Raw genomic sequence first — 27,336 nt, 5'->3', positions numbered from 1 at the left:
GCTTAAACAGGATCGTTGTTTTAAGACCACAATTCACTCCCCTGCACTTCCCTGCCGGATGAGCAGGTGGGATAAAAGCATTCTGCTGATCAAGTCATCGTGGCGCTTAGAAACAACTTCTAAAGCAATGGATAGTCAAACTTAAATCTGATTTGAGGTGGATTTAAACTCTGCATTTTCAATCTGAAGCGATTTGTGCTTCGAATAAGGAAAATAACAGGGGGAGAGCAGAAGGAAGGGGTGAGGCAGCGCACAGGCTGGGTCTGACCGTGATGTCTCAGGTGTAGAAACAGGATATTGGGAAGGAATTCTTCCCTGTGAGTGGGAAGGGCCTTGGAACACAGTGCCCAGGGAAGCTGTGGGTACCCCTGGATCCCTGGAAGTGTCCAAGGTCAGGCTGGACAAGGCTTGGAGCAACCTGGGACAGTGGAAGGTGTCCCTGCCCATGGTAGGGATTGGGACTGGATGATCTTTAAGGTCCCTTCCCATCCAAACCGTTCCGTGATCTCCCTAAAACTCCACTCCCCCTGCTCTCCTGCCATCCCCAGCAGCTCTTTCCACCTTGCAGCTTCTAAAAACGCTCGGGGAGATTTCAAAGCTCTCCCCTCATCGATCTGACAGCGCGGCCCTGACCCGCTGCCGGAGGAGCGGCAGCCGCATGAGCGGAGGGGCAGCGGCGCGGGGAGAGCGGGCGGAGGGACGGGAGCAGCGGGGGAATTCACGGCTCGTTCATTCCCCAGCGAGCGCCCGGGGGGATCTGTCAGGGATGGAGGGACTGAACCGACGGCTCGGCTCAGCCCTGGGCTGGAGCGGGGCATTCGCCGTGCCGGGGAAACCGAGCCCGGTCCGTGCCCGAGCGCAGGGAGCTGGCAGACAGCAACGTGAGCATCCCTGCGCTGCAAAACCTGCCCGGCTCCGGCTGGGAGCGGCTGTGGGAGCAGCTCCGGCCATGGACCTTCCTGCAGGCCCAGCTCTGTCCCCTCGGTGTGATTTAACACGTGTGAGGGAAACAAGAGACCCTTCAGGAGAGAAAGGGGCTTAGGTTTAACCAGAAGAGGGTCTGTGTCCAGTGCTCAAGGGGTGCTGGGGGCTGTCCCTGCTTCCCGCAGACCCCACAGACCCCAGAGAGCCCTGGCAGTGCCTGAGCCCATCTGCTGAGCCCTCCTGAGCAGGGGCAGGACGTGGGCGCAGAGGGATCTCCCACTTGTCACACCGAGCAATTCCACCAAAACCACCCCGAGAAAAGCAGGGTCAGCAGCAGAGAAAGAACTAACATCTATTATCTATTATTATCTACTACCTATTTTCTATTTTCTATTATTTTCCACAGCTGCCCCGGCACCAGCTGCCTCAGTTCTGTTCTTTATGCCTCGAGATGGTCTCTGTTCAGCGCGTTAAACCTCGCTCCACAGGCAGCGGGGATTTCTCCCCTTCATCCCAAAACTCGGGACAAGGGCGGCGCCTCCGGCAGTCCCCACAGCCTCGGCTTTCGTCTCCACTCCCGCGCTGAAGGATTGGGATCCGCGGCTCTGGGAAGTCCCGGGAGGGACACAAATCCCGTGTAAACCAGAGCTGATGAACTGTCCCTCGCCTGAGCGCTGGGCTCGGGGGGAGCCACACCGGGCTCAGGAGCGGGGGCTGATGGAGGGGCTGTGCCGGGACCCCCCCAGTCTCCACTCAGCTCCCCCCCAGCCCAGGGACCACCCTGAGCCCCCCAACCCAACCCCTTCACTCAGGGAAAATCCTCATCGCCCCACGTAACCCCACCAGCGGGAAACTCACAGGAGAGGCGTTCAAAGAACAATTATTTCATCTTAAAGCAACAACAATCTCAGGTTCCACAGTGGAGAGGAGGTGCAGCCCACCCTGTGGAGGGACTGACAGGACTGGAGCCGCTTTTAGGCTTTTCCCACCTAAACAATTCCATCATTCTGTGATTCCGTTCTATGACAGCCAGGGCCAGACACACACACATATAAATGTGCTTTTAACTGGAGGTTTCTGACGGGTCTCCGTGTGTGTGCCTGAGGGATTAACAGTGTCCAGAGGCTCCCCGTGCCGGGCAGCTGCGTCACGTCGTCACAGCAACCCTCTGGCCATGGCCCTGGAGCCGCAGCTCCCGCTCCACCTCTCCTTTTAATTACAGATGGGAAAGGCTCTGAAAGCCGGGGCTGGAGGCCCCCAGAGCCCCGGGAGAACCCGGTGACCCCGGGTCTGCGCAAGCCCTGCACAGACACGCTTCACTGCAATGAATTTGGCTGTGAAAGTGTCACAGGGCAGAGCGGCAGCTTTGGGGTCGCTGCCATCCCCTCCTGGTCACAGCTCGGCTGCAGAAGTTATTTCACTTTGGCGTGGCTTTTTCCCAGCAGCTCACACCGCAGGGAGGCCCGTCGAGCCCAGATGGATGAGATGACCCTTAAAGGTCCCTTCCGACCCAAACCACTCCATGATGCCCAAATTTCCCCTGCAAGCATCAGTGTCACCTCCTCAGCAAAACACACCACGGAGGGAGAAGTAGGGATTTGCCAGGAGGGAGGAGGAAACACGGTCCCATTTTACCACCTCAGCCCCAAAAATGAGCTGGCATCCCCTCCCCTGGGTGGGACCCACGGGGTGATGTTTATTCACACAAGGTGAGGCCGGTCCCCGTGGGATGATGCCGGTCCCTGCAGGGTCAGGCTGATCCCTGTGGGATGATATTGGTCCCTGTAAGGTCAGGCTGGTCCCTGTGGGATGATGCCAGTCCCTGTGGGATGATGCCAGTCCCTAGAGGGTCAGGCCGGTCCCCGTGGGATGATGCCGGTCCCTGCAGGGTCAGGCTGGTTCCCTGTGGGATGGTGTGGGTCCCTGCAGGGTCAGGTCAGTCCCTGTGGGATGATGCTGGTCCCTGCAGGGTCAGGCTGATCCCTGTGGGATGATGCCAGTCCCTGTGGGATGATGTCGGACCCTGTGGGATGATGTCGGACCCTGTGGGATGATGCTGGTCCCTGCAGGGTCAGGCCAGTCCCTGTGGGATGATGCCGGTCCCTGCAGGGTCAGGCCGGTCCCTGTGGGATGATGCCAGTCCCTGTGGGATGATGCCGGTCCCTGCAGGTTCAGGCTGATCCCTGTGGGATGATGCCGGTCCCTGCAGGTTCAGGCTGATCCCTGTGGGATGATGTCGGTCCCCGTGGGATGATGCCCGTCCCTGCAGGGTCAGGCTGATCCCTGTGGGATGATGCCGGTCCCTGCAGGTTCAGGCTGATCCCTGTGGGATGATGTCGGTCCCCGTGGGATGATGCCCGTCCCTGCAGGGTCAGGCTGGTCCCCGTGGGATGATGCCCGTCCCTGCAGGGTCAGGCTGGTCCCTGTGGGATGATGCCGGTCCCCGTGGGATGATGCCGGTCCCTGCAGGGTCATGCCTGTCCCCACGCTCGGAGGCTGCTCTCCCCCGCTGCCTTTGATCAGAGCACGGCTCTGGTTTCCGTGCCGGCTGCTCTCCGTGCCGTGGGTTTCCAGCGGGAGGTGGGGAAGCGCAGTCAGCCTGACCCTCCCCTCCTCGGATCTGTCATCAGCAACAGAGAAATCCTTCCCGGCCACAAGTTACTCAGCCTGAATCCTGCAGGATTTGCCGGGGTGGCAGGATGGCAGAGCAGCCCTGCTTGGGTCCCCCCGCCAGCCCCGCACCCCCAAACCCCCACACCCACCCCAGGGACAAGTGGAGCAAAAAGATGGATTTCCTCCTCTCCGTCGTCGGATTCGCCGTCGATCTGGGCAACGTCTGGCGGTTCCCTTACATCTGCTACCAGAACGGAGGGGGTAAGGACACCACTGGGCTTATTTAAGTCTTCTCTTGGAGAAAAGATGCCTTTTTCCTCGTTTTCAATCTTTCCCACGCTGAAAAATCCACTCTTTTTTTTTCCTTCTTTGTTTCCAGCTGCTCCACTTCAGACAGGGCGGTCTAGAGACCGACCCAACTTCTCCCGACATCTGTCTCTTTTCTGTTTGTGTCTTTCTTCATTCAAAATCCTCCTCCCCTCCCTCCATCCTCCTTCCTGGGCTCCTGTCCTCCTTTCCTGGTCTTTCCCTCCTTTCCCAGCGGGATTAGAGGTGCTAGCAGCACTAGGATCACAAAGGGAAAATTAGCATGGTCCTAACTGAAAAAAAAAAAAAGGATTAAGACCCGTAAATTTGGGCTGGGAGGTTCACACACTTCATGATCCCGGGATTCTGGGAAGCTGCCCTTCGGGGTGGCTCCTGGTTTAAAATCATCCTCAGGAGCATCCCACCCTCCTGCTGCGGATCCCGGCTGGACCTCGGGGCTTTGAGGGATCAATGGGAAGCGGAGACACAGAAACACAGGAAGGGGAAAACCTTCAGTAAATGACAACTGAACGAATTTCTGGGAACGGAGCAGGATAGAGACCCCCCCCTCGCGTGGAAATGCAAAAGGAGGGACGAGAATCTTCCTGCTGTTTGGGAAAGCGCAGCGGATTTAATTGCCAGAGTCGGCTTTCGGGGAACATCCTCTACTGCTTGGGAAAATTAGAGAGAGATAATTAGTTCCATACTCAAGGCAAAACTGTGGATCCCAGGTGCCCACGTCGAAACGCGGTGGTTTGCGAGTTGCTCCTGTGGGGCTGGGAGCGGAGCTGAGCCCCTCTGCGTGCCTGTGGTTCGGGTGGGCGGTGTCCACCTGCCCCACTCACACGGGAGGGCGAGGAATTCAGGGAGCAGCTCTGGGGGAGCACAGCCCCACGGAGAGGGAGCGCTGGGATGGGCAGCACTGGACTCACCCACAGCCCTGCCTGGAAGGAGAACGCTGAAAGCACTTGGTCCTGTTGGGCCAGTCCTGCCAGGCAGACAGGGGGGCTGTAGGAGGGTGCTGGGGGTTTTTGGGATGCTGGAGGTGACAGGGATACTGGGGAGTGCTGAGGATACTGGGAATGCTGGAGGTGCTGGGGGTTTTGGGGATGCTGGGAATGTTGGGGTGCTGGGGATGCCGCACCACACGCTCATCTGTCAGAGGGAGGGGCCGTGGGGGTTTAAATTAACTAATCCCAGCAGAACTCGGAGAGCAGTTCCACTTCCAAAAGCTCCATGGGGTACCAGTGTAGCCCCAGTAAAAAACGAGGATGTGATGAATAATGCAGATTACAGCGTTAATTATGCGTCTTGGGGTGGCTGTGCATATTCAAGTCAGATTTTCCTCCAAAACTCTTCCAGACCTGAGGGGCGCTGGGTGCCCCCTCCCCTGCACCGCCATGGTTTGTGTGGATCTTTGTTCCATCCTGGCCTCCCCAGCGAGGGCTGGGGCTCCAGCAGGGCTGTCCTGGGAGCCCAGGAAGCTGGAACACCAGGCAGGGTCTCACATCTCTGAGCCCCTCTGACCAGATCATTTCCAAAGCTCATAACAAACACGTCCAAACCTGCTGGGGCAGCACCGGGAAGGAGGGAGGTGACAATGCCGTGGTCCTCCTGCAGTCTGGTGATCACCCTGCCGTGCTCCCCGCCCTGCAGGAGCCTTCCTCATCCCCTACACGCTGATGGCCGTTTTCGGGGGCGTGCCCCTCTTCTACATGGAGCTGGCCCTGGGGCAGTTCCACAGGACAGGTGCCATCCCCATCTGGAAGCGCATCTGCCCCATCTTTAAAGGTGAGAGCCCACCCAGCCCAGGCGACACCGTGACCCCAGAGCCGTGTCCCAGGGCTGAGCCCCATCCCGCTTTTCCCAGGCATCGGCTTTGCCATTTGCATCATCGGCCTCTATGTCTCCTTCTACTACAACACCATCATCGCCTGGGCTCTCTACTACTTCTACTCGTCCTTCTCGGGCACCCTGCCCTGGGCCAGCTGTGACAACCCCTGGAACACCCCCGACTGCACCAACTACTTCGGGAAGAGCAACGTGACCTGGACCAACTTCTCCAGGTCCCCCGCCGAGGAGTTTTACACGTAAGGGCACGGATGGGGACGGTGTGAGCTGGGCACGTCCCTGAGCGGGCTCTGGGAGCAGGCTCAGAGGTGGGAATGCTCCTGAGGAGCTCACGGGCTGCCTGCCTGCGGCTGAGCCGGCTCCCGGCCGTGGGGATCCCTGCCTGCAGGAGGAAGGTGCTGGAGATCCAGAAATCCGGGGGTCTGCATGACATCGGGGGGATCCGCTGGCAGCTGCTCCTCTGCCTCTTCCTCATCTTCACCATCGTCTACTTCAGCCTGTGGAAGGGGGTGAAAACCTCTGGGAAGGTGAGGAGGGCTCCAGCAGTGCCCTGGCAGGGCAGGAGGGACCCCTCACCCAGTAGGACCTTTCCACCCACCTGAGGGTGGAAAAGGGAATGTCCCCTCCTCCTCAGCCCCCACCCCTGAGGCCCCCCGAGCCAGCCCGACACGGGGGTTTGGGTGCTCGGTGGTGCCACGGGGTGACAGCTGCCTCCCCCCAGGTGGTGTGGGTGACAGCCACCCTGCCCTACGTGGTCCTGCTCATCCTGCTCATCCGAGGGGCCACCCTGCCTGGAGCCTGGAGAGGGGTCGTCTTCTACCTGCGCCCGGACTGGAGCAAGCTCCTGAGCACCGCGGTGAGTGAGCGGTGGGACACCCTGCACGGGGCACGGCAGCACCCAGAGCCCTCCCCAGGACACCCACCCACCCATGTGGGCACGGCAGCACCCAGAACCCCTCCCCAGGACACCCACCCAACCCTGCCCACGGGTCTGGCCCCACCACAGGGCAACGGGGCCCTTGTTCCCACAGAAACGAGGCGCCCTGGACAGGCTCTTGGAAATGTAAATCCATAATTGAATCACCCATCTCATTCTGGCTTGGTTTTGTTTGTGCTGTTGCTCCCCCTTGGGCTGACAATGGGCTTCCTGTGGGTAATTATCAGGCAGCACTTGAGAATTCTCATTAAAGGTAATGAGGGCCGTGCTGGGCAGGAGTGGGCACGGCAGGCTCGGGGCTCCCCTCCATCCATTCCAGCTCCGAGCGTGGGCGAGCTCGGGTGACACTGCTGAGCTCTCCCGGGGTGGAAATGAGCTCTCCCCATGCCACAGCAGCTCCTCGGCTCCCAGGACATCTCCTGGGGGCACAGGGCAGGCAGGAGAGGAGTTCTGGACACATGTGCCAGCACAGCCACACCCCTGTGCCATGGGGTGTCCACGCCATCGGTACTGGGGGGCACCTCCCAGCCCCATCCCAGCCCCAAGGACACCCTCGCCCTGCCCATCCTCCTGTTGTTTCTCCCTCCAGGTTTGGGTGGATGCTGCTGCACAGATCTTCTTCTCCTTGGGCCCTGGATTTGGAGTCCTTCTCGCTCTGGCCAGTTACAACCATTTCCACAACAACTGCTACCGGTGAGGGTCCATCCCAGTGGGCACAGCTGCAGAGGAGGCACGTTCTGGCAGCTCCTGGTCCCCACTGATACATCCCAAAAGCTCCTGGTCCCCACTGCCACATCCCCACAGCTCCTGGTCCCTGTGGCTGCAGGCTGGGCGTCTTTCCCCATTTCACTGATGGTTCTGGTGTGATGGGCCAGGAGAGGGAACTGGAATGGAGGATGGCCAGGGCAGCTGGAGAGGGGTGAGGGCTGACCTGGAGCAAGGTCTCTCCCTCTTTTCCGCCTTCCAGGGACGCGCTCGTCACCAGTGCTGTGAACTGCCTCACCAGCTTCCTCTCAGGCTTCGTCATCTTCACCGTGCTGGGCTACATGGCCGAGATGAGGGACGTGGAGGTGGAGGACGTGGCCAGAGATAAAGGTTCTCCTCCCTGCAGCAGCCTCTTCCCCAAGGGGATCCCCACCCCCAGGGAACAGCCAACCAAGCCAGTGTCCCCTCCTAGGACCCAGCCTCCTCTTCATCACCTACCCTGAGGCAATCGCCAACATGGTGGGATCCACCTTCTTCGCCATCATTTTCTTCCTGATGATGATCACCCTGGGGCTGGACAGCACGGTAGGACGGGACAGCCCAGCCGTGTCCCCAGCAGGGACCATGGCTGGTCACGGCGTGGCATGGGGAGTTATGGCCTTAGGAAGGGAGGGGATGGGATGGGACAGGACGGGACGGGACAGGACGGGACGGGATGGGACGGGATGGGATGGGATGGGATGGGATGGGATGGGATGGGGTGGGGTGGGATGGGATGGGATGGATGGGATGGGATGGGATGGGATGGGATGGGATGGGATGGGATGGGATGGGATGGGATGGGGTGGGATGGGATGGGATGGGGTGGGATGGGGTGGGATGGGATGGGGTGGGGTGGGATGGGATGGGGTGGGGTGGGATGGGATGGGATGGGATGGGGTGGGGTGGGATGGGATGGGATGGGATGGGATGGGGTGGGGTGGGATGGGATGGGATGGGATGGGATGGGATGGGATGGGATGGGATGGGATGGGATGGGATGGGATGGGATGGGATGGGATGGGGTGGGATGGGATGGGATGGGGTGGGATGGGATGGGATGGGATGGGATGGGATGGGATGGGATGGGATGGGATGGGATGGGATGGGATGGGGTGGGGGTGGGATGGGGTGGGGTGGGGTGGGGTGGGATGGGATGGGATGGGATGGGGTGGGATGGGATGGGATGGGATGGGATGGGATGGGATGGGATGGGATGGGATGGGATGGGATGGGATGGGATGGGATGGGATGGGATGGGGTGGGATGGGGTGGGATGGGATGGGATGGGGTGGGATGGGGTGGGATATCTCCGCTCTGCCGTGCAGATTTTCTTGGAGAGCAGGACTGTCCCCACACCCCATTTTTGCCCCACCCCACGCCAGCATTCCCTTTGCAGTTTGGAGGCTTGGAGGCCGTGATCACGGCCGTGATGGATGAGTACCCGCAGCTCCTGGCAGGGCGACGGGAGCTCTTCGTCCTTGCCCTCATCACAGTCTGTTTCCTGGGCTCCCTCAGCACCCTCACCTACGTGAGTTCCACCAGCACCACCCCGCCCTGGCCCCCCACATCCCCTCCTTCACCCCCCGTGGGGTCTGCAGCCTCCTGCTCCTCACGCTGCTCCAGGGGGGAGCCTACGTGGTGAAGCTGCTGGAGGAGTTCGGTGCCGGCTGCTCCATCCTGGCAGTGGTGCTCCTGGAAACCATCGCCGTCTCCTGGTTTTATGGTAAGAAACTGCCTCTGTCATGGAAAACATCCCGTGTGTGACCCTGCACAGGTGAGTAAATCCCGGGCACTGATGCCGTGTGTGGCTGCTGGCCGGGCTGGGATGGGAACAGAGGGCGTGGGGATATCCCTGAACCCACGTCCCCAGCGGGATCCCGGAGCTGTGAGAGCTCTCTCCTCCGGCAGGGATCCAGAGGTTCTCCCACGATGTCAAAGCCATGCTGGGCTTCACCCCGGGGCTCTTCTGGAAGCTGTGCTGGGTCGCCATCAGCCCGGCCTTGCTGGCGGTGAGTATCCGTGGCCAAATTACGGACAGGGTCATCGCTGTCCCTCTGGACACCCTGCAAGACAGCCACTCCCCTCTGCTGCCCAGCTCCCCATGCCATGGGTAACTCCCCTCTCACTCACATGAGGTGACCAAGCTGCCAGGAGAGTGGACAGGGCCGTGGGACCTCACACCAGCCCTCCTCGTGCTGCTGCTCCAGCCATGGGCACCACCACAGTGCCCACAGCCCCAGGACCTCACCGAGAAAAGGAGCTGGAAGTTCACTTCCCAGCCTTTTCCACAGCTCCAGGGCAAAGCTGGGTGCTCACACGGGCACGAGCTCAGCTTTGTCTCATCCCCCCAGCACGCAGCATCCCTGGCAGGGCCGGCCACGGCTCCATCTCCCGTGTGCTGGGCTGGATCCATCCCTTTGAAATGCCAGCCCCCACGGCACTTCAAAGGCTGCCGTCGGCAGAGGGGCCTAATGTCACCGGATCTGCAGGAGAAGAGGCCTTGTGAGGATTAATTATGGCTCTAAGCGCTTTGCCCTGGTTATTAGGAGAGGAGTATTACCATCAAAGCACACAGCAAACGGTTTTGTTCCAGCACGGGGACGAGCAGCCCTCGCAGGCCACCGGCTCACGGGGCTTGTTAGACACAGGCCCCCAGCCCTCTCCCAGCCAGGGGTGGCAGCCCGGGAGATGTCCTTGTGACGTCCTGTCCCTGTGCCGGCTGGGATTTGGGACCGCAGGGGGAGCAGCAGGACGTGGATGGAGTTAATAGAATCATGGAATTACGGAATGGTTTGGGTTGGAAGGGTCCTTAAAGGTCATCCCTGTACCCTGATACCCCATGGGGTGAGCTGTCACCAGTGCCAGGGCTGGGGAGATCAGGGAATTATTTAGCTTGGAAAAGCCCTCTAAGAGCAAAGAGTTCAAGCACTGCCAGCACTGCTAAGGCCACCACCCATGTCCCCAGGGCCCACACCTACACATCTGTTAAATCCCTCCAGGGATGGGGACTCCTGGGCAGCTGTGCCAGGGCTGGACAGCCCTTTTGGTGAGGAAATTTCACCTGATGTCCAACATAACCTGGCACAACTGGAGGCCCTCTCCTCTGGTTCTGCCCCTTGTTGCTCCCTGGGAGCAGAGTCCAACTTCCCCCAGCTGCACTCTCCTGTCAGGGAGTTGTGGGGAGATAGAAGATCCTCCCTGAGCCTCCTTTTCTCCAGGATGAGCCCCTTTCCCAGCTCCCTCAGCTGCTCCTGGTGCTCCAGCTCCTTCCCCAGCTCCGTTCTGTTCTCTGGACACTCTCCAGCCCCTCAATGTCTGTCTTGGTGTGAGGGGCCCAAACTGCTCACAGGACCCGAGCCCACTGTGGCTCTGCTCGTTACAGTTCATCGTCATCAGCTCCCTCCTGGACCAGCCGCCCCTGACCCTCTTTGACTACCAGTACCCGGAGTGGAGCATCTCAGCGGGGTTCCTCATCGGAGCATCGTCCTTCATCTGCATCCCCCTCTACACGGTGTACAAGCTGGTCTGGACACCGGGCTCCCTCAAGCAGGTCAGGACAGGACAGGAGAGGACAACCCCATGGCTCCTGGGTGGGCTGGGGTGAGCTGGGGTGGGCAGGGACCGCACCCGGGTCACCCCGCGGCTGATGCCATCCTCAGCATCTTTGCTAAGTAAATCCCACCGGGAGAGCCGTCTGGGAAGGGCTGGGAGGAGCGTGGCTCCGGGCAGGGAAGGAAACGCCCCGTGTTTTGTGCCAGCGCCTCGCCGTCTGCATTCGGCCCGAGAAGATCCCGAGAGCCGCCCAGGCAGAGGGGGTGGGCATGGCCCCCGTCCTGTAGCGCGGCCAGGGGACACGGAGACTGCTCTGGCTCCTTCCTTGGCACAGCTGCCATCGCCCTCCTCATCCTCATCCTCATCCTCACCGCGGACCGCACCTGGCATCTCCACGAGCGGTCCCGGCGGAGCAGAGCCCCGTCCTCGCTGCTGGCAGGAAATCCTGCCATCCACAGCAGGGAGAACGGAACTCTTGGCTGGGCTGGGAGCCAAGGGGCCAAACGCCCGGGGGGCTTGGAGGAGAACCCCAGCTCCCGGAGCGGACGGAGGAATCGCCTCGCTCGGAGCCACCCCGTGCGTGTCTGTAGCGTTTGGAAAATAAAGCTGATGCGGATGCTCGGAGAGGAGGGGAGGGAAAGGAGCTGGATGTCGCCGTGCTGTGTTCGTGGAGCGCCGTGCGCGGCTCCGAGCTCGGGCTGGGCTGGGGACACGGCGGGGCTGTCGCTGTCCAGACAAACCTTGTCCTGTTACAAAGATCCGAAGTCCTGCGGAGGAATTGCCCGAGCCCGGGGTGGGTGCTGCTGAAGCCGGGCAGGTCGGTGCCTCCTGCCGCCCCATCCCGGGGCATCCAGGGAACCGGCACTTGCAGAGGGAAAGACCCTGATATATCCCATTTTAAACCCAAATCCCTGCTACAACTCATTTTAAACCCAAATCCTGGCTCGGGGTGAGGCATGCCCGGCCTGGTGTCCACCAGCCACCTGCCGCGCCTTCCCAATCCCATCGCTCCCAGTGCGGCATCACCGTTCCTCGGCGTTCGGGACCCATAAAACACCGAAAAGAACCCACGCTCATGGACGGCGGGGGCTTGGGGGGACACGCAGGGCTTGGGGGGAGGAGAAGATGCCCACGGGGGTGCAGGGACGGGCGGGGCGGACGCGCGGGTCTCGCCCGGCCGGGCGCTCCCGGTGCCGCTCCCGGTGCCGCTCCCGGAGCCGGGCGCTCCCGGTGCCGCTCCCGGTGCCGCTCCCGGAGCCGGGCGCTCCCGGTGCCGCTCCCGGTGCCGCTCCCGGTGCCCCGCTCCCCCGGAAGGCCGGTGCCGGGGCGGGGCGGGCGGCAGGAAGGGGCAGGGCCGGGCCCGGCGCACAAAGCCCGGCGGCGGGCGGGCTCCGGGCGGTGTCGCGGCGCGATGGGGCTGGCGGCGGCGCGGGGCTGGGCGCTGTCCCCGCTGTCCCCGGGCCCGGCGGAGCGCAGCCGGCCCTACGCTGTGCTGCAGCATCAGAACCTGGGTGAGGAGCTGGGGGGGAATCCGGGTATTAGCACCGCCACGACCCGGCCGGGGGTTGGGGGAGTTGATCGAGGAGTGTTTAATTAATGTTCTTTCTCTTCCCGCCGCAGTGCTGCTGGGCAGCATCCTCAGCGCTCTCCTGCTCACCATCATCCTCATGGCCATCTGTGTCTACCGGCCCGTCCGGCGGCGGTAGCGGAGCGGGACCCGCCGGGGCATCGAGAGGATGCTGCATTCCGCCTGGTTCTTCCGCCCGGTGTCCACCATCCCAGCACCGCTTCAGTCCTGCCGGTTCTCCCGTCTGGTACGCAGCATCCCGGCGCTGCTCCGGACCCAGCAGGTTCCCCCTCCGGTGCTGCCCGGGTCTCCCCTCCCGTCCCCACCGTCCTGTGGCCGCTCCCGTCAGCTGCTGGGGATGCCCTGAGGATGCGAGTGTGGCTTTTCACCCCTCTCTGCCCGTGCTGTGTCACACGGCTCCATCGCGATGTGGCTTCCGACAAAGGTCTGGCCGGGTGCTGGGAATCACCCCCTCCCTCAGCAGACAGACTCCTGGAGCTCCTGGGGACGTGTCCGCAGCAAACCCGCCTGGCTCGGAGCAGGGGCTGGAGCAACGCGCCCTCCTCCCAAATCCCAGCGTTTTGGCGAGGGTGATCCGACACCGAGTGCTCGAGGGCGTGCAGGCAGCCGGGGCCTGGGATGTCACAGGAACAGGGCGAGATTGGGGACGTTTGTCCGAGGAGCTGCTCCACATGCTCAGTCACACCACGTCCACTTTTTCCTTTCTGATTAATTCGGGTCCTCGTTTGAACGCTGAGTCCTGGGGGTTGGACGGGGCTTGGAGCAACCTGGGGTAGTGGGGGGTGTCCCTGTCAGGGCAGGGGGTAGGACAGGATGAGCTTTAAGGTCCCATTCAAAAATCTTCCAAAGGTAAAATTTAGCTCAGTGACCCACCCAGCAGTGGGTGGGGGGTCTGGTCCGTTCTCACCTCTGAGGAGAAACACTGATGCATGACCCCATCCTCGTGTAGTTTTCCCAGACCAGGCTTCTCATTCCCAACGTTATTTGCTTTAATTCCTGGCTAAAAAGCCCCAAATAGCCTCCCATCAAACCAGCCCTGCTGAAGCTGTTGGGAAGTGGGGTGCAGGTGAGGGATTCCGGCTTGTGCTGGTCGCTGTCCTCCTGGAAACAGGAGCCTCCAAAGGTCTGCAAGCCAGGCAGATGCTCTGGAAGCGTTTGAGCTCCAGCCAGACCCATTTTATGCAGTTTCAGTAACAAGTGTTTACACTGAATCCCACTTCCATACAAATGCTGCTATTTTGTTTTGCACTGCTACAAGTAGTAACTGGATTTTACTAATTATTACTTTGATATTTAACATAGGGGTGTTTTGCTTAGTAATTTATTTAGAGTTCTAAAATGTAACTCCCAGAACAATTGTTGTTGGCCTGTTCTCAAGCCCTTGTGCTGCATCTGAGGTGTTTTCCCTTCTGCTTGAAGGACACCACGTGCTGGCATTGAACAGAGATTTTCTGTTGTGCGAAATGACTGTGAGCCTGGCCTCGAACAGATGGAGCTGTTAATCCAAGAGTGAGGCAGCAAGGCAGTGCTGCTCCATTGCTCTCTGCTCCTCCTTTTGCTCACTGATTCCTGTACTCCTGATTTTTCTCGGTCCTTCATCGCTGTGAAGCCTGGCCTGCAGCCCGTGCTGCTCATGGGGGTGGATGGTGAAGCTCCCAGCTCTGCATTCCCGGGAGCAGAATTCCTGTTTGCTCTCATTCCTCACTCCCTGCTATGCCTCTTTGTACAAATAAAACGCTCAGTAAACAATCCAGGCTCTTATTTATTCGTGGCCGTGCTGTTTGTTATGAACTGGGCTGGAGCTCCACAAAGGGGTGACGCTGTCCAGATTCCCACCTCTGATCCCCTCATGGCTCCTACCTCGTTTTCAGGGGGATGGCAGAGCTGGGGGCAGCCAGGGAACAGGATGGCAGAGCTGGGGGAACGTTTCCATGGATGTTTGTCAGCAAGGGGCCAGTTAACAGCACAATGGAAGCACGTCCTACAACGGGTGTGCAGTTCCCCGCAGCTCAGCTATGAATCAAAACTCGGCCAAAGCAGTGTAAGGGTTTCCAAATAAGGAAAATCCTGGGTTGCTGCTGTAAAAAAGCCTTGAAATGTGGTCAAAAAGCACCAAAAAACCACATAGTCTTGCTTTCAGGAACTAACAGCATCAATTTAAGTAAGTATTAAAGCTGGTTATAGTTTTAGAAGCTACAGGTGTTTGTAACTCTGAGCTTCTTGTTCCTGCCTCAGAGAGGTTAGACTCTGTTGTTACACATCAGTCTTGGCCTTAACATTAAACATACTCAGAACCCTCTGCTCCTCTCTAACACAAAGGTGCAGAGAGAAATTAATAGGATTTCCTGCTTTTCACTGCCTTAACATCTGTGTTGTACTGATTCCCCCTTTTCAAGACAAGGGAGACTCAAAACTTCGCTGAAACTGTCCTAAAAGTGGTTCTGGGGATTATGTGTCTGATTCACGCTAAGCCAGAAGTACCTTGGAGAATTTAATAGATGTAATGTCATTTTAATGTACAAAAAGACAAAAAAAGATAATTAGTAAAAAAAAAAGACTCCAGATAGTGTTAGAAAAAATATCTGTGTGTGGTGTAATGTGCAATACCTTTGGTTTTTCTCCAGCACACAGAGCATGTCCATCTTACACTGAAAGGGTTAAGTCAGGCTTTAAGAGAAGCAGCATCTGGCTGAGGGAAGCAGGGCCTTCTCATTTTAGCTGGAATTACACAAATGTCAAAGAAGGGGAAAAAAAAACAAAACCCAAAAGCAAATCCAATTTATTTTACAGTCCCAGACTAAGAAGCAGGAGCGTAACAAAACTTCAACTGAAAGTGCTCAATGTTCTTTAGTTTAAATATAAAACCAGAACAAGTCTGCTTGAAAAATGCTATTTTTACCCCTCTTGTAACCTTTGAAACGCCTAGCAGAAGACAGGCAAGGCCAGGCAGACGGGTTTGTAAAGGCTACAGCACTCTTTATTCCCTCTGGAGGAATGCCCACGGCTCCCTCTCCTACCTCCCACCCTGTCAGGAGCTCAGCACGAGGCCTGTTCCCTTTTCCCCGCTGTGACAGTCACAGGAGTCCCCTTTGCAAAGAAAGAAATTCCAAGCCAGCCCCTGTGCAGGCCAGTCCCCATTCCTGCAGCACCCAGGAAGCTGTTTTGGGGGATGCAAGTTGTCCCAGGGAACAAAACCAGTGTGGAGAGGCCAGTCCTAGTGTAGACTGAAGGAATTGTAATCATTTCCTATGTAAAACAATGGATTATTCGTTTAAAACAGGGTTCCAAGTTATCAGCTGCCCCACTGGTTACGATCAAGTCCATTTTATAGTGATTTTATATTGGTTAATTAATAGCTGGTCACCCAGAACCGCCCAGTTTAGCCTGAGGAACAGGAGCAGTGTTAGGAGCAAGCTCAGAGCAGCTGTACCAAAGGTTCCTCCAGCCCTGCCAGTCAGAGCAGAGGGATATTGCTCACATTTAACAACTGTAAGGCTTTCCTGTGGCTGTTCATCGTGTACCTGTGGAGTGCACTTGAGAGTCACAGTGCGAGTACTGTAAACACCGAGAGAAGTGCAGATAAAAGAGCTACAAAGATCCTGTGTGGCCAAAAACCTGAGGAGAGCTGGTTAAAACAGACCTAGGAATCGTTACAAGACCAGTTTGATGAGTGCAGGCCTAGTGGCTTGGTTTAAAATCAATAAAAACATTCAGGTAAAAAAATAGATGTATTCACATGAAGGACAAGCGCTGGGGTTTTAAAAAGCGACACACGTTTCCCTTGCAGAATTAGAACTTCTCTTCCAATAAGGACACACGAAAAATCTCACCTGAATTCTTCTCCTGGCTGCATTTAGCACCCACACTCAGCCATGCACACCAAGAGATCCCAAAGAAGCACCTGTATCTATATCCCTTGATTTCTTGCTGCCCTCTGACCAGGGGAACGAGCTGGTTTGGAATCACTGCAGAAACTGCTGCTGTACTGGACAGATGGTCCCATTTCAGCATCTAAAATTTTACTGGCTGCTTGTTTTGTCCTTTTTCAGAAAGCACTAGTTTAATCTGGAGCTTGGATGAGCTGTTCAAGTATAAAATTATCCCTCTTAAGCCAAAAATCTCAGTAACTAAAGGAGAGATAACCACATCTAAACAAAACTAACAGAAAACATCTGTCAGCATGAAAAACTACCGTGTGAGTTTGTGTATAGGCAGGGAGATGCTCCCCCATGAAACAGCTGGAAAAACAGGCAATGGCTTTGAATTATTGAGAAAAAATGAAGCAGATGAGTATTTCTTTGGTAAGTAAAATGAAGTTTCCCTCCTGAACCACCCCCCCCCCAATAAATCAGGCTTTCAAGCTTTACTGCAATGCTACATCCTGATGCAAAGCAAAATTTCCATCTGCTCTTCAATAAATAAGTTTCGATAAAAACATTTCCTTCAAAGCTAAGACTGCGTGGTTGGGGAGGCAAATGTGGAGTCCTGGGATCTAGAACTCCCCCAAACAAAAATAAACCAGGTTTTTGCAGCTGACGCCAACTTAGAAGGCAGGTGAAATGTTTCCTTAAGCAATCCAGGAGTGGTCTTCAGATTGACAGCTCTGAAAACCTCCAGTTTTACACAGATTTGGTCATCCCTGCTTCAGGAGGTCACTTAGGAGCTATTTTTCCACAAGAGAGAGCTGTAAAACTTGCTGGAGCTCTGCATCTTCCTTTTCCTTCCGCTGCTTCTCCTGTTCCTCCTGCTCCCTCACAGACAGCTCCATGGCGAGCTGCAAGTCCTTCTCAAAGCTGGAAGTTTCACTGGAGCTGCCGCTGTGGGAGTTCCCCGTTCTTGTCAGAAAGCTCTCCTGCAGTGCCCTGATGGAAAAGAACAGCTTTGAGAAGTAAAAGAGACAAAACCTGTCTCATATTCGTTGCAATGATCCTTCCTGGCAACTGCTTTAGACCCACAAACCTGAAAATCTCTCCTAGAGGGGAGAAAACAGTTTAAGGATATGAGAGTAAGCTGTTCCAACACTTGTAAAATTCCCAAAGTCAAACCTGGATTCCTCTGAATCTTTCATGGATACCAACAGTTATATTTTCAATGGGCCTCTAAAAGTGTCCTCACCTGGTTTAAAGGATTTTCCATGTACAGAAGAACCCAGAAGAGTCAGTTCTTGGTTTCTTTTCACTTAACTGCAGAAGGACTCCAGAGCCCATTTTTAAACATCCACTAAATCTATGTTTTTAAGGATTTCATAAGGATTTTGAAAAGAAAGAGCTGCCTTGAAGTGTGCAGCCTCTAATAACCAAACATTCAATGCAGGGGGATCAAATTCAGAGTTTTAAGAGCAGAAGAAAAGGACTGCGTTTGTATATTGAGTAAAGAATCTGTTGTGTGCACAGCCCAGGCCCACAGCTGGGAAGAACCACACAACATAAACTAGGGAGGCCCAGTTTGGAGTTCATTTTTCTTGGAAAAGCTGGAGGAAGCACAAGAAGAAATGTCTAGTTTTGTGCATTTGCTACTCATATACACATTAAAAAAAAAAGCCAAACTGCTTCATGCTGCTGCTGGGGGTATTTTTGCTCTGTCACTACATGGTTTGACATGAAAAAAGGTACTTACCTCTGATACTGCATGTTGAGGTCTGAGGAATATGCAACTTCTCCATTGAAATGCACCCCCAGGTCCTAGAGATGGGCAAAGAGACAATTCCACAGCAGTTATCAGATCTGCAGAGTGACTCACTGAAAGTAACCCTTAAACCATCTTTATTTCTTCTTTGAAATCCATTATTTTTATCTTCTAAGGTCTTAGAAAAACTGATCCTACACTGGTTTCTTTCAGCTCTTGCTGCACAATCCTTGCCCAAGCTGCCAGTGCACAGACCCCAGCACTCACTTTATTTGCACCAGACTCCAACAAGCTCTGCTGGATGGCAAACTGCATGATCTCGTTATCCTCATCCTGCACATGGATGTTCCTGCCGTCATCCTGGATCTGGTAGGATTTGGGGATCTCAAACACCGACTGGTCGACCTCAAAATTAGCACCTGCAGAAGGCAAAGAGAGGTTAAAAAGTACACTGTGCCCTGTTGGTAACAAGGTGTAACTGGAAAGATTCTGATGGATGTTTTTGAGGTAACGCAGGGCAGCTCCCCCTGTTCCGTTCCTGCAGCTCAGTTTCTCTCTCCTCTGTGCATTCCAGGGATGTAAAAAGCTGGGATCCCTGCACCTTCCCACCCCTTACCTGCATCGCTCTGGGCACCTCCAGGAGAGGTTCCCTCAGCTGTCCTGCAGCTGTTGACATTCTCAAAAGTAATTCGGGCATTCAGCACGTGAAACAGGGGGATTTCTGTAAGAGCACAAGACTTCTATCAGAATGAGAACCCCTGTTTGCTCCCACACCCACACCAAACCCTTACATGTTTATGGGATCTACTCCACAACTGCCTCCTACAACAAAGCACAGAGGAACTCACTTCACCAAGAAGGTGGCTTTAGTTATCCTCAATCTGTGTCTAAGATTTGCCAAATTTAAGGCACTGAAGCTAAGAGGAAAGGGGCTGACAACAGCTCATTGTCACAGAAATTACACTGTCTTCAAAATTATTATTTCTGGATTGACTCCAGATGTACAAAACAATGTTTTAGGTAGCAGTGAGGCGAGTAAAAGGCCAATGTGCTTTGGGTTTTTTTGGAAATAATATACTGCAAAACCAAAGGGGAAAAAAATGGAGAAGATGTTACAATAAAAATTGCTAAATATTACCGATTTTGACAGGAAATCCTGGTGGAAATTCCAGAGTGATGAAGTCCCTAAGTCTGGCAAAATGAGCACTGGTTCTGGCCATCAGGTCGATGATTGGAGTGACTTGTTCCATAAGAGACAAGGGGAACTCTTCACTCATCCACAAGGTTGCTTTAAACCTTAAAGGCAAAGTAGGATAAAAACATCCTAAATTCACAGTTTAGGAATAGATGCAAAGGAAAACAGGCAGTTGGGCAGTGACAGGAGGTTACTAACAAGTTACAGCACACCAGCCCAAATGTTTGCTTTGACTCAGTGGAATTAAAAATAGATTATAGCTGAATACTTCAAGATCTCTCTTCTGATTAATTGTGGAAACTGGGGGGGAAAAATCACACTGGATATTTGTAAAAATGGTTTCCAGGGATTAGATAACTGGGAAGCGACAACCCAGAAACAGTTAAAATGGCATTTCTCACTTCTGTGTTCTAACAGTGACTTCCTTTGGTCTTCCTATGTCTCTGCCATTCAAATCAAAATCTGGGTTGAAGTATTCCTCCAGAGAAATATCCGTGGGATTGTTGATTGCAGCATACTCTGTCGTCCTGGACATACTCTAGAAGGAGAGAGAGGAAAAAAACAACCTAAAAAGTACTGAACAGACAGTGGCTACTACAAGAAACTTTTCATTCACCTTTTGTGAAGTAAGTCCCTCCTTATTTCAGACACAGTGACACACAGCCATAAACACCAGCTGTTATTAGACTGGTTTTACTGAGGTTAGAAACCTCCAAGCTTTTTAGAGACACGAAAAGTCTACTTAGACACTTTAAAGCTGGAAACCAACCAGAAATACACGAGCCACACCACGTCCAGACTCCAAATCCTTTATTAAAATGAAAACTTTGACGGAGAATTTGAACCCAAAATCTCTAAATCCCTGTAAATGTGCAATGCCATCCTGACAGAGAGCCAGCAAATCCATTATCCACTGTTCTTTTGCAGTTTAGAAGTAAGGGAGCTTCTAAAGCCACATGGAAACATGGAATGGTTTGGGTTGGAAGGGATCTTAAAGTTCACCTATTTCCAACCAAACAAAAAAAATCCTCAGGGGAAATGAAAACCTCCCAATCAAAACTGCTGGCCAGCTAAGGAAACAAGAGGTGACTCCACACACAGTGACCTGTGCTGACCTCAAACACTCACCTGAGCACCACACTCATGCTCCACTGTCCCCAGGAATGATTCCAGAGGGTTCCTGTCAGCTTCAGGTAACAGGAGGGAGAACAAAAACAGCCATTAGTATTAATTAGCAGTGAAATTGGCACTCAGGCCAGGCTTCCCACCCAAAGGGAAGTTGTTCAGTTCTCCTGTGAGCTTTACCAGGCAAGCCCAGGACCTACAGCTGATGGTATAAAAGAGGTACAGAACTTAGAAAAGCTTTTCAGTGATTTCTATGATTAGCAGACACTTTTATGAGTCCCAGTGCCTCAGTGGCCCCAGGGTAGGAGAATTTCCATATAAAGTTACTGGCTGGTCGCACTTTAATTCAAACACCAGAAGAAATTAGCAGACCAAAACAAAAATTCCAAGTTAAAAAGCCTCTGTGAATCTTGTATCCATGGCCAAAGCGAAGTAAGGAGAGGAATACATTCCTGACCAGAAAAGTTCAGCCTTTTAAAACTGTCAGTAAACTTTCAACAGGTTTGAAGGGTTTCTCTTTCCTCTAAATACAGCTGGGATAAAACCAGGTTCATTTGTAGGTTAAGAATGAAATAATGAGCTGCCTCAGACACAGAATACATCAAAGAAAAGCGGGGCAAAGTCAGCAAGGAGAGAATTTCCTTGTTTGTCTGCCCAGTTCCTCAGACACAGAGGAGGTGTCAGAGAGCCAAAGGGTTGTGTTCATTCCAAATTTTCCAATGGGGAAGATACCTTTATATCTCCTTTTCTCCTCTTCTGTTAAATGCTCCGTTCTGATCCGTGTGATCACGTTCACGTTGTTTGCCATGTAGACCTTACAAAAAATACAGGGACAAAAACCAAGCAGCATCACAGGTTAAAAAAAAGAGTTCCCCAGTAAAACATCACGTACACAACACTAACTGAACCAACCTCAACATCAGACAGGCATTTGCAAGAAATTTTAAGAACAGGCTTTACCTTGGCTTCATAACCATTGACACCTTCTGATTTTTCTGTCCTCCATACCCAGAATCCAGATGTGGTTCTGACAAAAAGGGAACACCACAAGTGTCTACACAGCTGCATTTCTACACAGCCCCCCAGCTGGTTCTTCTAAACCTCATTTTAAACACTTGACAGATTATTAATCCCAGATACCTGGATAAATAGGTGTAGTCCTGAAGAAAGACAAATGTGTCTTTTAACAGACACATTGTGTACATTTACTTAAAGCGTCCCTGTGAGAGTTGACTTTTTTGTTACCAAATCCGAGTTCCTGTCCATCAATTCCAGCACGTGGATTTGGGTGAAATGCAAATTCGCAATGAGCAATTGACTCAATCTTAGAGGCCGTTTCCAACCTTAACAATGCTATCCTGCCAGTGTGATAAACTGGAAGTTTTCTGCCAATGGTTTCTTTCAGCTGGGAACTTTTCACCAAGCAATAATGGCGATTTGACCGACCCGAATTTCTTCATCTAGCGATCTGTGAAGCTTAAAATAATTTCAGACCTAGCCCTGAAAGTTTTAACTATCAAAGCTTTTGCAAGTTCGCCATTAAAGCTTTTTCCAAACATGACATCAAAACGTTTAATTGCTAAGGGAAACTCTCTGTCTTACCTTTCAAAAGCAATGTTCTTGGTATCAAGGCACGTGCTGATGATTGGAGATGTAAGGCGCCTCTCCACATCTTTCCTCTTGGGCGTCATCGATCCCAGCGTCAAACGCTTCATGTGCTGCGAGATCTCAAACCTCTCCGTCGTGACAAACTTCTCATCGTGGTTGATCTCGATGAGCTCTGCCCAGCCACCAGTGTCTGGTGGAAAAGGCAACGCTTCAAGTTAAAGAACTCAGCAAGCGTTTCAGGGTGAAAAAAGCTGGGGCTGTACTGGGTATCAAACCCGGGTCTTTCTGCACTCAGCTGGGATCAAACTTGGAGATGGAGCTAAAATTATTTTTTATATGTAGGGCAGCAGAAAAGAAGGAGGGAAAACAGCAAAATACTGACATTTTAGCCCTGTCACCAAACTTTTACCTCAGATTTACTCAAAGCAAAGAAATTAAGCCATCATAAAACGGTACCTCGAATGTAAGCATGAAACCTTCATAAAACACAAGAGGCCTTTTTCGTGTAAAATCAGGATTTCTCACTGTGCTCACACAGCATTTGGGGATCAGTGGTGCAGACAGGTGAACTCTTTACCTTCTCCCTTGAAGATGACAGTCCTCCTGCCCCTCTCCCAGCTCATGTTCTCGAAGCCCAGCAAGGTGATGTCGACGCGCAGCTTGGCCCGGCTCTTCCAGATGCGGCACACGTCGCTCGGGCACACCCTGGAAACCAGGGGCACTGGGAGAAACGGGAGAAATGGAAAGGGAAAATGTGCAAGAGGTGCAGCACAGAGGAAATGAACTCAAGCACGGGGATTGCTCACTCCTGGGAATGTCATCCCAGAGGAGGTGAGATCCTGGTCCCCTTTCACTTTAAGAACAACCAGCACAGGGCAAAACCGGCCTAATTTAAAGATGAATATGAAAAGGAAGAAGATTTTTTTTTCAGACTGAAGGGTGTGAAATGGCATAAACCACATGCCTGATAGCCTAATAGTTTGATAATTGAAATATTTAGTCAAGTGTGAGACCTAGTGTTCATTCCTTTCAGGGAAGAGCAGGTGCTTCCCAAAGAGCCAGTGCATCTGTAGATGACACACAATCACTTTAGTCGTGGATGGCCAGGGACAGGTAAAAAACCCCCAAGGAAAGTCTTCAGCAATTACAACAACAGCTAAATTCTCCAGTACCACAAACCACCCAACCAAAAAAAGAGGAAACAAAGAACAATTGTGCAACAAAAGCACAAGAGGTCATTTTGAGAAGGAGGTGAGGAGGATTCTGGAAAGCAGTATTTCCCTGCCTGTGCTGCAGGACATTTGTAACTCATTTTTACAGCTTGGAGTTGGTAACAAGGAGCAGGATTCTTACCCCAGCTAGTGAACTCCCATTTCATTTCCACATAAAAGTCAGGAGTCTGCAGAAGGAAAACATCTGATGAATACCTCATGAAATAATTTGACATTCAGTGCAGCATTTCCTGTGAACATTTCAGATAAAGGGAAGGAAAAAAAAAAAAAAAAAAAGGAGAGCAGATCTGGAGAAATGATAAGCGAATGCTAAAACTGAAATTGGAAGTAACAAACAAAGGCACTGCCCTGCCCCTGCTGCCTTCTGGGGAGCTGTTCCTTGTTTTACTGGAGGGGCAGAAATGCCTTCAAGATTCTGCCTTCAATGCTGGAGTACGTGACAAAGGGTTTAAATAAAATCAAGGAAAAGCCTCCATGTCCCTCAGCACTATGGAAAATAGCAGGTTGGAACAAAACACAATTGCCCAGCTGATTGCAATAGTTCACTCAACTGAACTACCTGAATGAGAATTCAGGCAGTGACTCCAGTCTGGAGTGAGAGTTTACACTTCAATAAATCATTACCTCATTAATTTTCTGCAGTAACTCAGGAACTCCTCCCAGGGTCATGGAGGTCTGCTGGTAGTCCCGATGCTGCAGGATCAGCTGGACCATCTCTGGATCGCCTGTGCTGACAGCCTCGTGCAAAACTGAAAGAAACCCAGCCACAGCCTCGTGTCGCTCTGCTTGCCGACCAAAACTCCACAAAAAAAAAAAAGAACACCTGCCACTGAAAGAATCCCACCCCGGGTTGTTGCCCAGGCTGTCCTCACCCGTCCATCCCTGCGCGTTCTCCTTGGTCACATCTGCCTTGTGCTGCAGGAGGACCTTGGCAGACTCTATGTAACCCAAGGAAACAGCCAAGTGCAGCAAGGTCCGGCCCCGGGGATCCCGCTGGTCAACATCCTGTCAGTGTCCGAGAGAGAGAAATAAGGCAGCTCATCAGAGCTTGCACAAACACAGGGCTAATCCAGGAGTCAATATTCCCTGCCATTCCCACGGATCCACTCCCAAATTCTACTGCACCGCCCTTCTGTGGGGCTGTGTTGCTTCCCCACGGGAATAAAAGGAGAAGCAGAGCGGGGCCTATGAAATGACACAAAAACTGGAGGAGAGGAGTTCTTGTTGAGGCCTCTCATTTCTTTTTCTGTCGTTATTTCCCCTCTGTCTCCCCTCAGAAGGCTCAGGAAGAGATGGGAGTTCTCGTCCGTGTGCATCACCCCACGGGCAGCCGAGAACCTGAGACCCCACAGAGGGATTAAACTGTACAACAAAATGGGGGGGAAAGGGGAAAAAAAAGGCAACAGGGCACACGACACGGATTTTGGACAGCACTTTTGGAAAGGACAGAAGCAGATGGCATTTCACAAAGCACACACGGCACAATGAGGAGTGAAGGCATTCTCTACACGTCACTAAAATAAAAAATAAAACTACACAGGCACAAATATCCAAAACATGCAAGCACAACATACTCATACCTTACACATTTTTCACTATTAGCTTAGAGATTTGAAACAGAAGAGCATCTATAACTAAAGGAAAAGGGGAAAGTCAATAGCAGAATGAGAAAGGAAGGTTATTATGCACGTTAACAGCGTTATCTGACAGCTTCAAGTGAGAATATCTCACACAGAGAGGGAAAGCTTCACTTTAAAGCATCTTCTCTTCACTTCTGGGGTGAAACATTAAATTAATTTGCTTCCCCAGCTCCTGCAGCTCCAACACTGCAGCACCAACAGGTAAAGGGCTCCAAGGGTCCCTCCCCACTGTCCTTGTTGCTGTTCCCTGATCCCCACATGCCCGACCCCGTTTGCCACTCCAGGTGCAGCCAGGACGTGACTTTGATCCCTTCACGCATCCCTCCAGCAGCAGGAAGCTCATCCCAAAGAAGCAGAGGGAAAGACATCTTTGGAATACTTCAAAAAAAAAAAAAAACAAACAAAAAACCCCCAAAACCAGAAGGTGTTTAAAAGCAGGTAAAGGAAATAAGAGACACAGTCCATCTTCACACGCTCCTGGTTTCCACGGGGAATGGAGGGAGGGAGCAGCATTCCACAGGTGGGAGCTGCTGCGTGATCCCTATTTAACCACAAGCTCTCACGGGTGTCAGAAATAAACACACAGCAGCAACGTGCCAGTGAGGTTAAAGATTTTGGTAATGCATAAGGCGACATAAATAAGATAAAAAGTGACCGCATTCCAAAGATTCTCTCAAATCAGGGCAGGAACATGCTCTGAGCAGGAATTAGTAAGTCAGGTGCACAGTTAGAGCTGCAGGTGACAGTCAGGAGGTGGCACAGCTGGTCTTGGGCTCACGTACTTGTGGTGTCAGGTATAATTAATTAATCAGCTCAGCTTATTAACTGTACCTCACTCTAGCCCCTGTCAGAGCTTTTCCACAGCAGCTCCGCCAGAAGGGTTTTTGCTGTTCGAGCTCTGCTGCAGCTTTCAGGCTGTTTCCTTACGTCACCATGTCCCAGAGAGGGGACAGCTTTGTGTTTTCTGCTCTTCAGCGTGGAACAATGATCCATTTTTTTTTTTTTTTTCTTTTACCAGAGATGCTGAAAACATTCCAACCAATATAAAAACTCTGCCCCTGATCTTGGGCAGTGATAAATCTATGAGAACTGACAGTGCTCAGCAATGTGGGGACTGGTTTGATGCTCAGCAGCAGCCACCTTTGCCGCACATTGACTTCCCATTGAGATAAACGCTATTTATTGCTTTAATAAATAAATTAACGTCCACCACAACTGCTCTCCTTGAGCGACTCCTAACTCCTCCAAAGAGCTACTCTGCAGCTGCACTGGAACGCTCAAGCTTTACAGATGGGAAGCCGGCGTTTAGCATCTAACATTAAAACTATATTCCTACACCTCCTTACGTCACTCCCACACCACAAATAAACAGGTAACGAAGCGCAGGGATCTCTCAAGCCCAGCGAACGCTCCTGGCACTACCACCAAGGTGCTTCTCCCTGGTACAGCAGCGAGCGAGGACCACCAAGCCCCGCACTGTGGCACAAGCTCTTTTGGGGCCACCAGGCCCCCCAGCAGCCCCCTCAGGGCCCGGGCCCCCCGTTACCTGGTCCTGCAGCTCCTCGTCCAGCCGCCTGTAGTCGTTATTCCAGACCAGGACGTGGAGGGGGAAGGCGCTGCTGGCCTCGCCTGGGGAGCTCATCCCGGCACACACCTGGGGAGGGGCAGCCAGAGCCCCTCACTCTTCCCTCTCTGGATGCTGGAAACCCCAGGTTACTCAAGCCCAGCCCCCTTCAGCTTCTCGTCTCTCCTGGCACCCACCTGACCCAGGTGTGTGCGTGCGAGCCCGGGCCACAACCCCCTATGAACCCTTCACCCCTCTCCAAGGGGAGCCCCATGCAAAACCCCACCGCGGGGACCTCCCATGCCCCTGGTGCCCCTCGTAGCTGCCCAGGATCTCCTCCCGGTGCCTCCCCAGCCCCGTTCCCGGGGGTCTCCCCTCTCTCACCCCCCGAGCCGTCCCCGTCCCTCTTCCCTATCCCCCCCAGGGACGGCTGGGACGACCCACAGCGCGGCCGGAGCAGGGGGATTCCTCGCGGTCCCCTGTACTCTACCGCCACGGACAACCGCACGGAAAACGGAAGCTGCTCCTCCTCCCCCTCTGCGGGCGGCAGATGGAACGTCCCTCCCGCAGCTCTCCCATTGCCTTCCGCGCGGGGGGAGGGCTCAGCGCTGGCTGCTCTCACCCCGCCTTCGCCCGGCCTTGGTTTCGCTCGCCCGCCCGCCATGGCGGGTGAGGGCAGGGCTTTCTGCACAGCGGCCTCTTCCACCAGCCTTCCGAAGCCCCGTCTCTCCCGTCACCCGGGCGCAGCTGGCGGGCGGGCGCGGCCCCGGGCGGAAACGCTCGGTGTTGCGCCGCCGAACCAGAGCTCAGTTTAAGGGAGCACACCCCC

At 53.8% G+C, this 27,336-nt stretch overlaps 3 protein-coding genes across 9 annotated transcripts; 2 read left to right on the top strand and 1 right to left on the bottom strand.

Annotated features, from left to right (window-relative positions):
- The first annotated feature begins 3,623 nt into the window (after positions 1-3,623).
- Positions 3,624-11,217, top strand: LOC120760654 (sodium-dependent serotonin transporter-like). The gene is made up of 13 exons (XM_040081131.1): positions 3,624-3,798; positions 5,500-5,634; positions 5,714-5,933; positions 6,083-6,221; positions 6,416-6,550; positions 7,221-7,324; positions 7,599-7,726; positions 7,809-7,921; positions 8,775-8,906; positions 9,002-9,101; positions 9,287-9,387; positions 10,761-10,928; positions 11,137-11,217. The coding sequence occupies exons 1-13, from the start codon at positions 3,624-3,626 to the stop codon at positions 11,215-11,217; spliced, it is 1,731 nt and encodes a 576-aa protein (XP_039937065.1).
- A 1,121-nt stretch (positions 11,218-12,338) lies between these two features.
- C17H12orf76 (chromosome 17 C12orf76 homolog) lies at positions 12,339-14,267 on the top strand. The gene is made up of 2 exons (XM_058422834.1): positions 12,339-12,441; positions 12,551-14,267. Exons 1-2 carry the CDS (start codon positions 12,342-12,344, stop codon positions 12,634-12,636), a joined length of 186 nt encoding a protein of 61 aa, XP_058278817.1. The 5' UTR covers positions 12,339-12,341; the 3' UTR covers positions 12,637-14,267.
- Positions 14,268-15,283: 1,016 nt separating this feature from the next.
- ANKRD13A (ankyrin repeat domain 13A) lies at positions 15,284-27,289 on the bottom strand. Of its 7 annotated transcripts, none has more exons than XM_040080900.2 (16): positions 26,998-27,289; positions 26,490-26,597; positions 24,176-24,308; positions 23,928-24,052; positions 23,425-23,470; positions 22,649-22,792; positions 22,066-22,261; positions 21,424-21,490; positions 21,196-21,277; positions 20,467-20,525; positions 19,740-19,876; positions 19,282-19,439; positions 18,760-18,864; positions 18,411-18,562; positions 18,135-18,199; positions 15,284-17,380 (listed from the first exon to the last, which is right to left on the bottom strand). In XM_040080900.2, the coding sequence occupies exons 1-16, from the start codon at positions 27,169-27,171 to the stop codon at positions 17,182-17,184; spliced, it is 1,950 nt and encodes a 649-aa protein (XP_039936834.1). In that variant the 5' UTR covers positions 27,172-27,289; the 3' UTR covers positions 15,284-17,181. The 7 variants fall into 7 exon arrangements, with proteins under 7 accessions (XP_039936834.1, XP_039936836.1, XP_039936840.1 ...); XM_040080902.2 differs by having other exon boundaries at positions 27,130-27,289; XM_040080906.2 differs by having other exon boundaries at positions 26,490-26,642; positions 27,130-27,255.
- Between the last annotated feature and the right edge of the window lie 47 nt (positions 27,290-27,336).

The sequence above is a fragment of the Hirundo rustica genome, chromosome 17, assembly GCF_015227805.2.
Source record: "Hirundo rustica isolate bHirRus1 chromosome 17, bHirRus1.pri.v3, whole genome shotgun sequence".
In the NCBI taxonomy this organism is placed as follows: Eukaryota; Metazoa; Chordata; class Aves; order Passeriformes; family Hirundinidae; genus Hirundo; species Hirundo rustica.
The sequence above is the reverse complement of the archived record's forward strand: the minus strand, read 5'-3'. Positions and strand labels throughout refer to the sequence as shown.